Consider the following 13896-nt stretch of genomic DNA (forward strand, 5'->3'; position numbering starts at 1 on the left):
GGAACGGTTCCTTTTCCGAACGAAGACGACAAAAAGACAAAAGACCAGTCGGAAAGTTGGGAAAAAAAAAGTTTTTTTTTCTTCTTCTTAAATCATCCTTAAATTCTCCCCAGGGCCTGGTTTCTCTTTCAAGCCCCCCCCCAACCCCCCCAGTTTCCCCCACTGTCCAGCCTAGCTGGTCAAAGCTTCATTGTAAATCATGGCCAAAGCGCCCAGGAAGGTAACGTATTCCTGGAAATTGACCTCTTGATCCTTGTTCCGGTCCAAATCCTCCATCAGCCCCTGGATCTCGGCTTCGTGCAGTTTCTGGAGTGACAAGGGGAGGAAAAAAATAATAATAATAATGAGGAGGTGGAGGTGGAGGAGGAATAGAAGGAGGAGAAGAAGAAATAGGAGGAGAAGGAGAAATAGGAGGAGAAATAGAAGGAGGGAGGAGAAAAAATAGAAGAAATAGGAAAAGAAAAAGAAATGGGAGAAATGGGAGAAGAAGAAATAGAAAAAGGAGAAGGAGAAAAAGAAATAGAAGAAGAAATAGAAGGAGGGAGGAGAAAAAATAGAAGAAATAGGAAAAGAAAAAAATAGAAGAAATGGGAGAAGAAGAAATAGAAAAAGGAGGAAGAGAAAAAGAAAAAGGAGAAGAAGAAATAGAAGGAGAAATAGGAGGAGAAATAGAAGGAGGGGGAGAAAAAAATAGAAGAAATAGGAAAAGGAAAAGAAATAGAAGAAATGGGAGAAGAAATAGAAAAAGGAGGAGGAGAAAAAGAAAAGAGAAGAAATAGAAGAAGGAGAAATAGGAGAAGAAATAGGAGGAGGAGAAATAGAAGGAGAAAAAAATAGAATAGGAAAAGAAAAAGAAATAGAAGAAATGGGAGAAGAAATAGAAAAAGGAGGAGAAAAAGAAAAAGAAGGAGAAGAAATAGAAGGAGGGAGGAGAAAAAATAGAAGAAATAGGAAAAGGAAAAGAAATAGAAGAAATGGGAGAAGAAATAGAAAAAGGAGGAGGAGAAAAAGAAGAAAAATAGAAGGAGAAATAGGAGAAGGAGAAGAATAAAAATAGGGAGGAGAAGGAAGAAATAGGAGGAGGAGAAGAAATAGAAGGAGACGGGATTTAAGGGTGGAGAGGGGTTGGAAAGGGCCGACGTTGGCCGAATCAAGAGGCTAGTCCTCATGGTTAAAAAAAATACCCCTCCCTTTTCCTTGGGTGCACTTACCGGTCCGATGGTCAGCTCTTTCTTGATCAGTTCCTTCAGTTCACTCTTGTTCAGGGAGTTCTTGTCACCGTCCTTGCCCGCATATTTGTGGAAAACGGCCACCAGGGTGCAGAGGGCTTGGTCGATGGCGGTGGACATGATTCGAACTCGGAACCTCGGGAGAGAGGATCTAGACGGGGGGGAGAGAAAGAACAATCCCAAGCTTTTTTTTTTTTTCCCGTCTCCTTTTTCTCCTTTTAATTTTCAATATTTTTTTATTCTTTGTCCTCAAAGCTGGCTTCGCTTTGCATTCGGTTACCAACCAAACCCGAGAAACGGAGGGTGGTAGGGGAAATATTCCGAATTATTATTATTTTTTGGCCACAACTTAAAATCTTAAAATATGCATGTGTATGTGTGTGTGTGTGTGTGTGTGTGTATGTGTGTGTGTGTGTGTGTGTATGTATACGTGTGTGTGTGAAGTTTTCACGGGTACTTACATGTATGGTATTCGGCTTTGTTTGGGTATTTTCCCACGTCATTTTTTATATATATATATATATATATAAATATATATATTTTCCTCCGGCTCCAAAGAGGCTTTTGATTTTAAGCTGTGATTTCATTTTAATGACCACGTTCAAAGGTATTCAAAAATATTCCTTCAGGCTGGGCTGGGCCCGGCTCCAATTCCCCGCCCTAAAAACACTCGCTCTTTTTTTCCCTTCTTTTAATTTCCCCTCGTGGAGCCTCTTTGGCTAGGAGGAGTCTACCTTAAAAGTCCCCACCCGTCTTTTTCTTTTCCACCCCCTCCTCCCAACCACCATATTGAATCCTTGCTTTCTTCTGCTCCCTCCCAATGCTTTCCTCATTCCCCGAGTCGAATATTCAGGCCAAAGTTTGAGGGGCGCACCCGGAGGTCATTTAGCCTGACCCCCTGCTTCCTTGTCGGAGCGAAACCAGAGAATTCCTGCTCCTCCGGGGTGCCTGATCCACTCTCGTGTTTTTAAGTTTCCTTTCAGACGGGCCAGGGTGCTTATTTTTGAAAAAAATATATATCTTTTTTTGATTGGCAGGCTAAGGGTGGCTGGGGGGGGGGGAGCAATAGGGCCTGACCCCCAAATCCCACTTTTGCAGAAAAATTCATTAACTCATTTCCCTCTGGGTCAGTGGCCCTTTTCACTTGGGTATCTTCCTTTTCCTTTCTCCTTTTTTTCCTTCCTTTTTTCCTTCCTTTCTTCCTCCCCTCCCCTCCTTTTCTCCTTCTTTCCTTTTTTCTTCTTCCCCTCCTTTCCTCTCCCGTCTCCTTTTCTCCTTCTTTCCTTTTTTTTCTTCCCCTCCTTTCCTCTCCCCTTTTCCTTTTCTCCATCTTTCCTTTTTTTGTCCTCTCCTCCCCCTTCCTCTCCCCTTTTCCTTTTCCTTTCTTTTCCTTTTCCTCTTTCCTCCTTTCCTTTTCCTTTCCTCTTTCCTTTCCCCTGCCGCCTCTCTTCTTTCCCTCCTCTCCTTCCTTTCCTTTCTCCTTCTTTCTTTCTCCTTCCCCTTCCTTCCTTCCTCTTTTCTCCCGCCCTGCCCTTCCCCTCTCGTCTCTCCTTTCTCTTTTTCCACCTCTTTTCTCTCTTTTTCTCCTCTCTCCTTTCTCCTGTTTCCTTCTTCCCTTCCCTTCTCCCTACTTCTCCTTTGACTTAATTTAAGCCATGAGATTTCCCGGCGACGCCACCGGTTGGCATTCCTGCTTCCTTGCCAGCTGTGACGTTGTGAGTTCACAAACACATCCCAAACTACACACAAGCCCTCCGAACGAGGCCAGGAGCTTCTAATCTCCCGGGGTAGAAAAAAAAAAAATGAAATGAAAATCCTCATTTTCTTTCTTGTCTGGTCATCCGACCACCTCTCGGCCTGGCCCTGACCAGAAGGGTTGTTTTTCCACTGCAAAAAATGAAATTTTTTTTCCCCCACTTCCCTTTCCTTCATAGCCAACTCCTCGTCTTTTTCATCTGCCAAAAAATAAATAAATGTCATTTAACATCCTGCCATTTTCCCTGAATTCGGTGCGTTTTCCTGCAAACGGATACACAAATCCCGGACGGTTTGCAAGCCGTAAACAATATCATTTCCAAAATGGTCTTAAAAACGGCCGGCCAAATCTCAGCCGTTATTCCCTGATGTTTTTATTTTTGATTTCTTTTATTCTAAAATAATAAAAAAAAATATATTTCCTTTTGGAAAAGGGCCTTTATTTTTAAAAGCACCCCATGCCCCCGGGAGGGGATTTATTTATTGACTTATTTATTTATGTATTTATTTCCCTCTCCAAACTAGGACCTTTTTCCCTTGCTGGTTGCAAAGTGAGACGCTGGAAGACATCGAGAGACGAAGGGGAAAGCCGGCGCAGGACGCAACGGGGAAGAGCTGCGGTTCGAATTGAGCCGCTGATCGATTTTAATTTTTTGGGGGGTCTCCTTTCTGGACCGGTGAGAAGTGGGGGTTTTTTTTTTGGGGGGGGGTGGAGAAGTAAAGAGAAAAAGTTTCCAGGGTACCCTAAACAAAAACCTGCACCCCTTCCTCAAATTTCCCCCCCCCCCAAATTTTGCACATTCCCAGGTTTTCCCACCAGGGGGCATCACAAATTGGGTTGGGGGGGAAAACTTTGGAAAGTTAACTTAGCCAGCCAACCGATGGTGAGTAACTTTGCGTGGGGTGTGTTGGGGTGGCAACGGCCCCACCCATTGTGTGTCTCTTATTCCCGCTGCCCCCACCAAAGGAGAGACCCTGGCAAGATGGCGGAGAAGGGGGGGTGTAGAAAGTTTTCAGGGGCCCCCCACTAGGGACCGTGGGTTACTAGTGGGAGTAGAAGGGTCTCTTTGCCCCCCTCCCCAATGACCCACCCACGCCGGGTGTGGCTGCCAGACTTTCTCCAGCGAAGGAAGACATTTTGCTTTCTCCCCCCCCGCTATTTAACAGAAGAACAGAGCTGTGTGTGTGTGTGTGTGTGGAACCCTAGAGGTCATCTAGTCCAACCCCAGGAAACCACCACCACCCCACCATCCTCGATCGTCCTTAAACTTAACTGGCTGCCCACCCACCCCGCTCCCACCCTCCCTATTGCAAAGGAGTCTGCTGCTAGGATGGCCGGGTGCCGCTCTGCACATGCCCCGGGGAGGGGGGCGTGTGTGGCGGGATTAAGAAGGCGGCAGCTGCGGTCGGGAGGGCAATCAATCCTCTTCAGGAGAGGGAGAGGAGGAAGGGAGGAAGAAGAAGGGAGGGAAGAAGGGAGGAAGGAAAAAGAAAGGGAGGGATAGAGGAGAGAGAGGGAGGGAGAAAAGAAAGAAAGGGAAGAAGGAAAGGGAGGAAGAAAAAAGAAAGGGAGGGATAGAGGAGAGAGGGAGGGAGAAAAAGGAAGGAAAGAAAAGGAAGGAAGGGAGGGAGGAAGAAAAAGAAAGGGAGGGATAGAGGAGAGAGGGAGGGAGAAAAAGGAAAGAAGGAAAGGGAGGAAGGGAGGAAGAAAAAAGAAAGGGAGGGATAGAGGAGAGAGGAGGGAGAAAAGAAGGAAGGAAAGAAAAGGAAGGAAGGGAGGAAGAAAAAAGAAAGGGAGGGATAGAGGATAGAGGGAGGGAGAAAAAGAAGGAAAGGAAGGAAGGAAAGAGAAAAAGAAGGAAAGGAAGGAAGGAAGGAAGGAAGGAAGGAAGGAAGGAAGGAAGGAAGGAAGGGGAAGGGAAGGGATAACCATAACCAAGGCCTCCCCCCAAATGTTATTTTCTGTTCTTTTTTTCCCCTCTATCTTGTTATTTTCTCTCCTACTTTTCCCGACTGGCTGAGCCATTTTTTTTACAAATTCCTTACTCTCCACCCGCCTCCAAAAGAAACCCAAACTTTTCCTTTGGGTGGAGGGGGGGTGCGAGGAAGATCATTCCCCCCCCCGCTCCCCACTCCTTCCTCCTCCTCCTCCTCCTCCTCCTCCCCAACGTCCCCCCAATTCTTCGGAAGGAGAAAAGAGGGGGAACAAAAAACCCGAAGGAGAAAGATGGCAAGAAGGGAGGAATACTTACTGCAAAATGAAAGAGAGAGGAGGTGCGGCGAGACGGCTGGACAAGGGAAAGTGGTGGACGCACCGAGGGGGGTGTCCAGATTTATGGGGAGGGGAGGGGCCTGGCCTGGCCAAACCTGCCCCCCCCGGAGACGTCGGATGGGGTGGAAGGGAAAAGCCCCTCCCCTTCCTTTGCATCTCAGACACCCCACCTTAATTGGCTGCTATTAAATCCGATGATGCAGGTTGAAACATTTCCCTGGTCCTTTTTTTAAAAAAAGAAGTTGGTTGGGAAAAAAAAAAGGTTTGGTTTTATCCTGAGGGCTAGAAACTTGATCCGCTCCTTTATACTTTGTTTCGGCCTCTGCTTGCTTGCTTGCTTTTCTTTCTCTCCCCCTTTTCTTCCTCCCCCTTTCTTTTTATTTCTCCCTCCCTTCCCCCTCTCTCTCCTCTCTCCCATTCTTTCTCTCTCCCTCCCTTTCTCCCTTTCTCTCCTTCCTTCCCTTCTTTCTTTTTCTTCCTCCCTCCCTTCTTCTTTCTCTTCTCTCTCTCCCCTTTCTCCTTTCCTTTTTCTTCCTTCTTTCTCTCCCTCTCTCCCTCCCTTCCTCCCCCTCTTTTTCTTTCTTCCTTTTCCTTTTCCTTCCTTCTTTTTTTCTCTTCCTTCCTCTCTCTCTTCTTTCTCCCTCCCTCCCTCCCTTTCTTTCTTTCTGTCTCAGTTCATCTCCCTCCATCCCTTCCTTCCTTCCTTCCTTCCTTCCTTCCTTCCTTCCTTCCTTCCTTCCTTCCTTCCTGTCTGTCTCATTTCATCTCCCTCCATCTCCCTCTTTCTTTCTTTCTGTCTGTCTGTCTGTCTGTCTTTCTTTCTTTCTTTCTTCCTTTCTTTCTGTCTGTCTCATTTCCTCTTCCTCCATCTCTTTCTCTCTTTCTGTCTCAGTTCATCTCCCTCCATCTCTTTCTTTCTTTCTTTCTTTCTTTCTTTCTTTCTTTCTTTCTTTCTTTCTTTCTTTCTTTCTTTCTTTCTTTCTTTCTTTCTGTCTTTCTGTCTGTCTCATTTCATCTCCTTCCATCTCTCTCTCTCTCTCTCTTTCTTTCTTTCTTTCTTTCTTTCTTTCTTTCTTTCTTTCTTTCTGTCTCAGTTCATCTCCTTCCATCTCTCTTTCTTTCTTTCTTTCTTTCTTTCTTTCTTTCTTTCTTTCTTTCTTTCTTTCTTTCTTTCTTTCTTTCTTCATTTTCTGTCTTTCCGAATCTTAATTCTCCCCCGACCACTAAGAAAATGAGATTTTACGCAGTCGGGTGGGGTTTTTTTAATTTTAAATGGACAATTAGGCAAGGAATAAATCAATATTCCTATTTCTTTGTCTGGCTGGCTGGTTTCGGGGGCAAAGTCTTCCTGTAATTATCTGGAGAAAAAGGAAGCGTTTGTGGCCTCTCGATTTGTTGTCTGTACACTTTTTTTTTTCTTTCTTTTCCTGCCAATCCTCAAAGTGCGACCTTGGGGCAAAACTCACACAAAACGGTGTGAGTCTGAAACCTCCTCGTCTCACTCTTGGGAGTCAAAAGCTGTACCAACTTGAAGGTCCTGATAGTTCAAGCCCCACTTCCGGGTGTGGGTGGCCCCAGGAGGGATTTGGGCTGCCAAAATATATCCCTCTACATCACCCAACCCGACGCTGGCTGCGTGGTTGCTGCGTTGCCAGTTTGAAGCCCGTTTTTGAGATGCAAAAGGGATTTTTTTTTAAAAAAAAATGTTGATTTCCTCACTGGGGGAAGAAATTGAACTGAATCTGAGGTTCTCTCCAGGCGTGTTATTACGCAAAGCCCAAGTTTGTAAACCTGCAACGCTTTTCTGGATGGCCATGATTGTGGTGGGAGAAATAGATAGATAGATAGATAGATAGATAGATAGATAGATAGATAGATAGATAGATAGATGAAAGAAAGACAGACAGACAGATGTGATAGATAGATAGATAGATAGATAGATAGATAGATAGATAGATAGATGATAGGGGTAGGTAGGTAGATGAGGTAGATAGGTAGATAGATAGATAGATAGAGGATAGATAGATAGAGGATAGATAGATAGATAGATAGATAGAGGATAGATAGATAGATAGATAGATAGATAGATAGATGGAAGACGGGGTAGGTAGGTAGATGAGAGATAGATTAGATAGAGGTAGGTAGGTAGATGATAGATAAGGTAGGTAGGTAGGTGGATAGATAGGTAGATTGATTAGTTAGATGAGATAGATTAGATGTATAGATTAGATAGAAAGAGAGATATATAGAAATATAGAAATTGTGTGTGTATATAATTAAATTAAATTTCTGGGCGACAGGGATATATATACATACATACATACATACATACATACATACATACATTTCCCCGTCACCCAGAAATTTAATTTATCGAATGTAACCATTGCCTGAAAAGTCAACCAACAAACAGACGTGAACAATAGTTTAAAAAAAGAAACCGATCACCATTTTTGCCACGTCGCTCCCCTTTTATTCTGCCGTCCTCAGACTCTGCATTTTATTAATTTAGATATCGAGAATAATATTACTCAGAGATGCTGAGAGGGTTTTTTTTTTCCTTTCCTTCTCTCCCCTCCCTCCCCTCATTGAAGGACGCTCCTCACTTTGCGTCCTTTTGGAAGAATTCATTGTAGGACATGCAGAGGGCCGTCAGGAAATTGGTATATTCCTTAAAATCGATCTCGTCGTCGTGATTCTTATCCAGGCTTTCCATCAGCTTGTCGATCCCACGATTCTTCATTTTCTGCAAGGGGGAGAGAAGGAGAAAAGGTTCTGGGTTCGAGATGTGCCGTAATAGTCGGACAAAGGGTCTCGCGACGAATCCCGGAGTTTTGTTATCCGGTTTTTGCTTTGCTTTGTTTTGCTGCTTCGGGGCTGAACTTCCCAGGGCTGAGTTCAACTCCCAGCCTGGGGCTCTAGTCCTCATGACCCCCTCGAGATTCATAAGGCACAGCACTCCTCGACCTTACGACTTAGCCAGTCCCAAAACAGGAATTGACACCCCGTCCCCGTCCGCAATGTTCCCCCACCTTCCTCCGAGCCCGTTTTCCGTGGCTCGGCAACGATCCACTTTTATGACCATTTGGCACGGGACTGCGTTTTAACGATGCTCTTTCTCTCTCTCTCTCTCTCTCTCTCTCTCTCTCTCTCCCCCCAGTTTCCGGTGAAAACCCATGAGGAATGGCGCCATCCCTTTGTGATGGCCAACATCCGCTTAGCGACTGCCACTTCCAAGAAATGGCACAGAATCTCTCGCTTGGGCCGGGGGTGGTCTAGATGACCTACAAGGTCCCTTCCAACTCTGATGATCTCTTATTCTGCCACAGAAAAAGGCACGGTCATGAGGGGTGGGGGTCACCTCCCAAAATTACAGGCTGGTCACAACCCGTAACAGGTAAAATCGACCTTCCCTGGCCCTTGGAATCACGAGGACTAGAAACTTGGGCTGAGTTTCTTGCGGGTTTTTTTTTTCCCCTTGCATTTTTTTTTTTAAAAAAAAACAACGTGCCCAGTTTATAACTTCACACCCACTAAGTGAGGGGAACGTTTTCCCTCTTTTTCCCCACATCCCGCTTACCTCTCCCAAAGCCAACTCCTCCTGGACCAGCTCCTTCAATTCTTGCCTGCTCAGGGTCAATTTGTCACCTTCTCGGCCGGAATATTTGTGAAAGGTGCACACCAGGGTGGCCAAAGCTTTCTCCAGCTGGGTCTCCATTGGGTCAGGGGGCACCAAGGATGGTCTGGAAGAGGAGAAAGAGTGGGGGGTGCCGGTGGGGGTCTATCAGTTGCACGTGGAGATTTGGGGAGGGGGTCCCATCCGATTTTACTTTCTGCATCCGCCGAGAATTATTTCACGCTCCTGCAGTTTAATTTCTGGCCTCTGTAATAACCCGGTTTTTATATTCCGCTTTCTCCACTTCTTTCGTCATTTCTCGGGTCTGTCTTTTTAAAGGTCTGTGGACTACGACTCCCAGAATTCCCCCCGGCTGGAGAATTCTGGGAGTTGAAGTCCACATCTCTTAAAAGTTTCCAAGTTTGAGAAATACTAGTTGTTGTTTTTTTTAAAGGCACTTTTTCTGTTGGTTTGTAATGGTTGCTTGATGTAAGCTTTTTTTTTTTTGGAAGGTGCTTGTAAGTGCTTTTATCTGGAATTTGTCCGATAAAATCTTAACTTTTGGTTTCTTTTTCAATCTTTCGCCCTAACTTTAAATGTTTGGTTTTAAGGCTTTTAAGGAGTCTGTGTTCTTTCCTTAAAAGGCTCTGCATTAGCTCTCTCTATTTTTTTCCCCCAATATGTGCTGATTTTTGATTGACAAAAACTATGGCTCTTGTTATCGGTCGATTCAATTTATAGCCCTTTATCCGTTGATTAAATTTATAGCAATTTATCTGTTGATTAAATTTAACAGATATCACACTATTGAGCAACTCAGCTTCGAGATGAAGTTCTCTCTTTAAATATTTGATTAAATATTGATTAATTATTTCTTTAAATGTTTTCTTTGTGGTGTGTGTGTGTGTGTGTGTGTGTAGGTATATGTATATGTGTGTGTGTTAATGTATGTATGCATTTATGTATATATGTATTTTTTTTTAAACCTCCAGAATCTCCCTGGAGAGCAGACTGCCTTAAAGGGCTAAAAAGAGCTTGAAATGGAGAGCTCACGTAAGCAAGCCAAGTTGCATTTTATTTTATTTTTGCAAAAATCACGCCGGATTTTGGCCACCATCTTTCTACTCAGGTGGGTAAGTGTTACACTTAACATTCTGACTTGGGTGGTGGTGGAGATTTTACTCGGCTGGCTGTGGCTGATGGGAGTTGCAATCCAGCAGCCTTCCTGCAAAATAATCCTGGATTCTGGAGCAAAGTTGAAGTGGGTGTTTCAAAAAGCCAGGGAGGCTTTTGCAAAGTTGAGAAATTGAGATAAAGTTGGTGCAACTTAGTGGGCGTGAGCAGATAAGTGCAATACCCCCCCACAAACCCTCCTAATATTGGTGGTTGGCATGTCCAGCTAAGTTGAAAATGTTTGGAGCAAATCATGTACACAGTCGTCCACGTATATAGAGAGGAATCACCGTCTCAAAATATTTGCAGAAGGGCTGGGATGGGGAAATATAATTCAATAAGGGGATAGTGATCTGCTGATTGAGGACACACACACAGACACACAGACACACACACCACCCTGCCTAGAGTAGCAAAGCGAGCAGAGAGCGAAATTCGGAATATAAAAAAAGGAGTGTTAATCCAAGGGATGGTGGAACGGAACAGCTTTAAAAAAAATGGGTGTGTGTGCGTGCGGTTTTTGTGGTTGACTGTTCGTCCCTCCAGAGCAAGGTTTTGCAAACTTAGTAATTTGAAGGGTGGGGGGGCTTCGGTCCCAGAATCCCCCCAGTTTGCATGAATGAATTTCAACCCTGGGAATTAGAAAGCATGCTGGTTGGGGAAGTCTGGGTGTTGAATATCTATATCTTGGTTGTATGCCATAAATAAATATTTACATTTATTAGCGGCCAATTAGTTCCATATCTATCTGTCTATCTATCTATCTATCTATCTATCTATCTATCTTCTATTTGACTATCACCTCTCTCTCTCTCATTCTCATCTATCTATCTATCTATCTATCTATCTATCTATCTATCTATCTATCTTCTATTTGACTATCACCTCTCTCTCATTCTTATCTATGTATCTATCTATCTATCTATCTATCTATCTATCTATCCATCCATCCATCTATCTATCTATCTATCTATCTATCTATCTATCTATCTATCTATCTATCGTATCTATCATTTACATTTTTCTTCTTTTTTCTAGCTTTTCTCTGTCTGTCTGTCTATCTATCTATCCATCCATCTTTTTATCTGATATTATTTATCTTTTCCTTCTTTCTCTTTCTATTTTTTCTTCCTTCCCTCCCTCTCTTTCTTCCTCTCATCTCCATATTTTCCTTCCTTCCTTCCACTCCTTCCTTCCTCCCTGCTTCCCTCCTCTGCCTGCCTACCTTCTCTCCTTCTCTCTCTCTCTCTCCTTCTTTCTCTCCCTTTCCCTCTTATCCATCCGTCTCCTGAATCTACTTGTTTTAAAGCTCAGTCATCACCCCGATCCGTTGCCAGGGCTTCGGCGAACGCAGCAAACAGATCTTTGCAAGAAGGGGAGTTTGCAAAAATAACAGGTTTTGCAGTTTCGAGAAAGAAGAGCCAAGGCCAGAAGGAAAGGAAGGAAGAAAAATTCCGGTCCTGGGGAAAACAAAAACTAGCAAGGCCCCTGTATCTTTAAATTATTCTTCTTTTTTCTTTTTTAAGGGATGAGCTTAAAACTTCAGGCTTTGATGTTTAACTTTTGTAAAGGAGTGACTCATATGAAGCCGAGTAAATAGGCACAAATTTGAAAAAGCCACTGCCTTGTCCAAACATTTCAGCCTGCTCAGACCACTGGAAAATTAAATAATGCCTTGTTATAATTCCGGCTAACTTGGTGGTTGCCTTACGAACCTCCTGCTTAGCAACGGGTGTGGCTTTTCGGGCGATGAAAAGATTTGTGAATGTATTCAATAAGAATATATTAGCCTAACGATCCACTGAATATTTATTACATCATGTCCTGATGGCAATAAAATTCGAATTAAAAAAAAAAAAAATCCCAGCATTTTAGTTCCAAGAATCTATTCAGATGCTTTGCATCATAGAGTCGCTGAGACTCAGGCAGCTAAAATTTCATATATGATTATTCATTGTGGTTATTATGGCTAACCTGCCATGAATGAGAAACTACAAGCAGGATGCCAACGCTGTATAGTTCAGTCTCCCGAAACCAGAATTCCAAGGTAGACTGCTCCTAAACCTGGAGGCTTGGCTGCCTTCTCCCAACTAAAAAGGGGAAGAAAAAAAGCAGGCAGGTTTTAAAAAAATAAAGAAACTCTTTACAAAAGACCAACTCGTGGGAAATAAAAGGAGGGAAAGAGACTCCATTGGAGTTATCCGAAACCCCAATTTGACGCGAGGGGAAAGCGAACGTTTTAAGATCAATACCAGATTAAAAAGCCAACTCACCGAAGACCGTGGATGATGGGCTTGAAGAGGCAAAGCAAGGGAATCGGGCGTGGTGGCTTAAGTATCTTCTTATACACGGTGTAGGGTCTCTAGGGATGGAGGCTAGCAGAAAGGAATATGGCGGAAAGCCCCCGGGGACCCATTGCATTCTCCCTCTGGGTTGAACATGGGTTTGAAGTGAGATCAAAACACCCCAGATTTGAAGTGGCTTAAACACTGAAATGTCTTTAAAACCATTGAGAAGTTCAGACCTTCCTGGCAGGAAAGTCTTTCCCAAAATCAGCCCCGCTATCTTTTAAGTCCCTCGACCCCTTCCATTTTTATCATGTGTTTCCTGATTATTATTTTTTTTTAAGAAAAAAAAAGTTCATATATATGTATGTATGTATGTATGTTTTCTTAAGCTTTCGCGGGTACTTACATATATAGTATTTAGCTTTGTTCGGGTATTTTCCCACGTCATTGTAGTTATATTTATTTATTTATTTATTTGAAGGAAGGACTAGAGGTGCGATCAGAGAACGAAAACAGAAGGAAGTAGAAGGAAGAAATACAGGTATAATTTGCATGTGTAATTCTTACTGGAAATTTGAAGAGTGATAACAAGAATGAACACGAAGTAAAACGGAGAAAGAGAAAGAATGAAAAGATAAGCGAAATAGAAGGCGGTAGAAAGATATAATGTTTCTTTAATGTATGATTCTTATAATTTTAAGAGCAATAATATAAAATAAAATGGAACAGGGAAGAAAAAGGAAAGAAAGAAAGAGAGAGAGAGAGAGAGAGAGAGAGAGAGAAAGAAAGAAAGAAAGAAAGAAAGAAAGAGAAAAAAAAAGAAAGGGAGAAGTAAAAGAAAGAAAAGAAAGAAAAAAAGGAAGGAAAGAAGGAAGGAAAGTAAGGGAAAGGAAAGAAGGAAGGAAAAGAAGGGAAAGGAAGGAAGGAAAGGAAGGAAGAGATTAAAAAGGAAATAGAAAAAGGATATAAAGATATAATGTGTTTTTTATGTATAATTCTTAACTTTTTTAAGATCAACAGTAAGAACTAATGGAAATTAAAATGGAAAGGAAAGAAGTAAATAAAAGGAAGAACCAAAAGATAAAGTAGGAAAAAAAAGAAAAGATATAAAGATACAACTGTGGGTTTTTTTTTAATGTATAATTCTTATTGACAGTTTTTTTTAAGGGCAGCCATAAAGAACTAATATAAATTAGAGCCGAAAGGAAAGAAATAAGCAAAAGAAAGAACTGAAAGATAAGGAAAAAAGTAGAAGGAAGTAGGAGACCAAATATGCAGGAAAGATATAAAGTTATAATTTAAACAACAACACCAAAAAAGAACTTTCAAAGATTACATCGGTTTCGTAGCTGGCAGAAATGTAGCTGGTCCTGTTTTTCCTTTCTTGTTTATTTCGTAAAGTTGAAGGAAGCTTTTTGCCAGAGGATTAAAAAATAATAAAAATATAGAATCTGATCTTAGTCAAAAAAAAAAAAAAAGGCTGGCCATTAAACAAAAATAAATAAAGAGAGGAAAGGAGGCCATTAGCAGCATCTAAAGCTTTGGTCCCTCTGGGCAGGACCA

General features: G+C 42.6%; 2 protein-coding genes across 2 annotated transcripts; both read right to left on the reverse strand.

Moving 5' to 3' along the window:
* Positions 1-56: 56 nt before the first annotated feature.
* On the reverse strand, positions 57-5384 carry LOC113451949 (protein S100-A6). The gene is made up of 3 exons (XM_026723350.2): positions 5237-5384; positions 1212-1380; positions 57-306 (listed from the first exon to the last, which is right to left on the reverse strand). Exons 2-3 carry the CDS (start codon positions 1347-1349, stop codon positions 172-174), a joined length of 273 nt encoding a protein of 90 aa, XP_026579135.1. The 5' UTR covers positions 1350-1380; positions 5237-5384; the 3' UTR covers positions 57-171.
* A 2211-nt stretch (positions 5385-7595) lies between these two features.
* Positions 7596-12448, reverse strand: S100A5 (S100 calcium binding protein A5). The gene is made up of 3 exons (XM_026723361.2): positions 12319-12448; positions 8837-8999; positions 7596-8002 (listed from the first exon to the last, which is right to left on the reverse strand). Exons 2-3 carry the CDS (start codon positions 8972-8974, stop codon positions 7859-7861), a joined length of 282 nt encoding a protein of 93 aa, XP_026579146.1. The 5' UTR covers positions 8975-8999; positions 12319-12448; the 3' UTR covers positions 7596-7858.
* Between the last annotated feature and the right edge of the window lie 1448 nt (positions 12449-13896).

The sequence above is a fragment of the Pseudonaja textilis genome, chromosome 16, assembly GCF_049901715.1.
Source record: "Pseudonaja textilis isolate UNSWEBS1 chromosome 16, rPseTex1.2, whole genome shotgun sequence".
Lineage (NCBI taxonomy): Eukaryota > Metazoa > Chordata > Lepidosauria > Squamata > Elapidae > Pseudonaja > Pseudonaja textilis.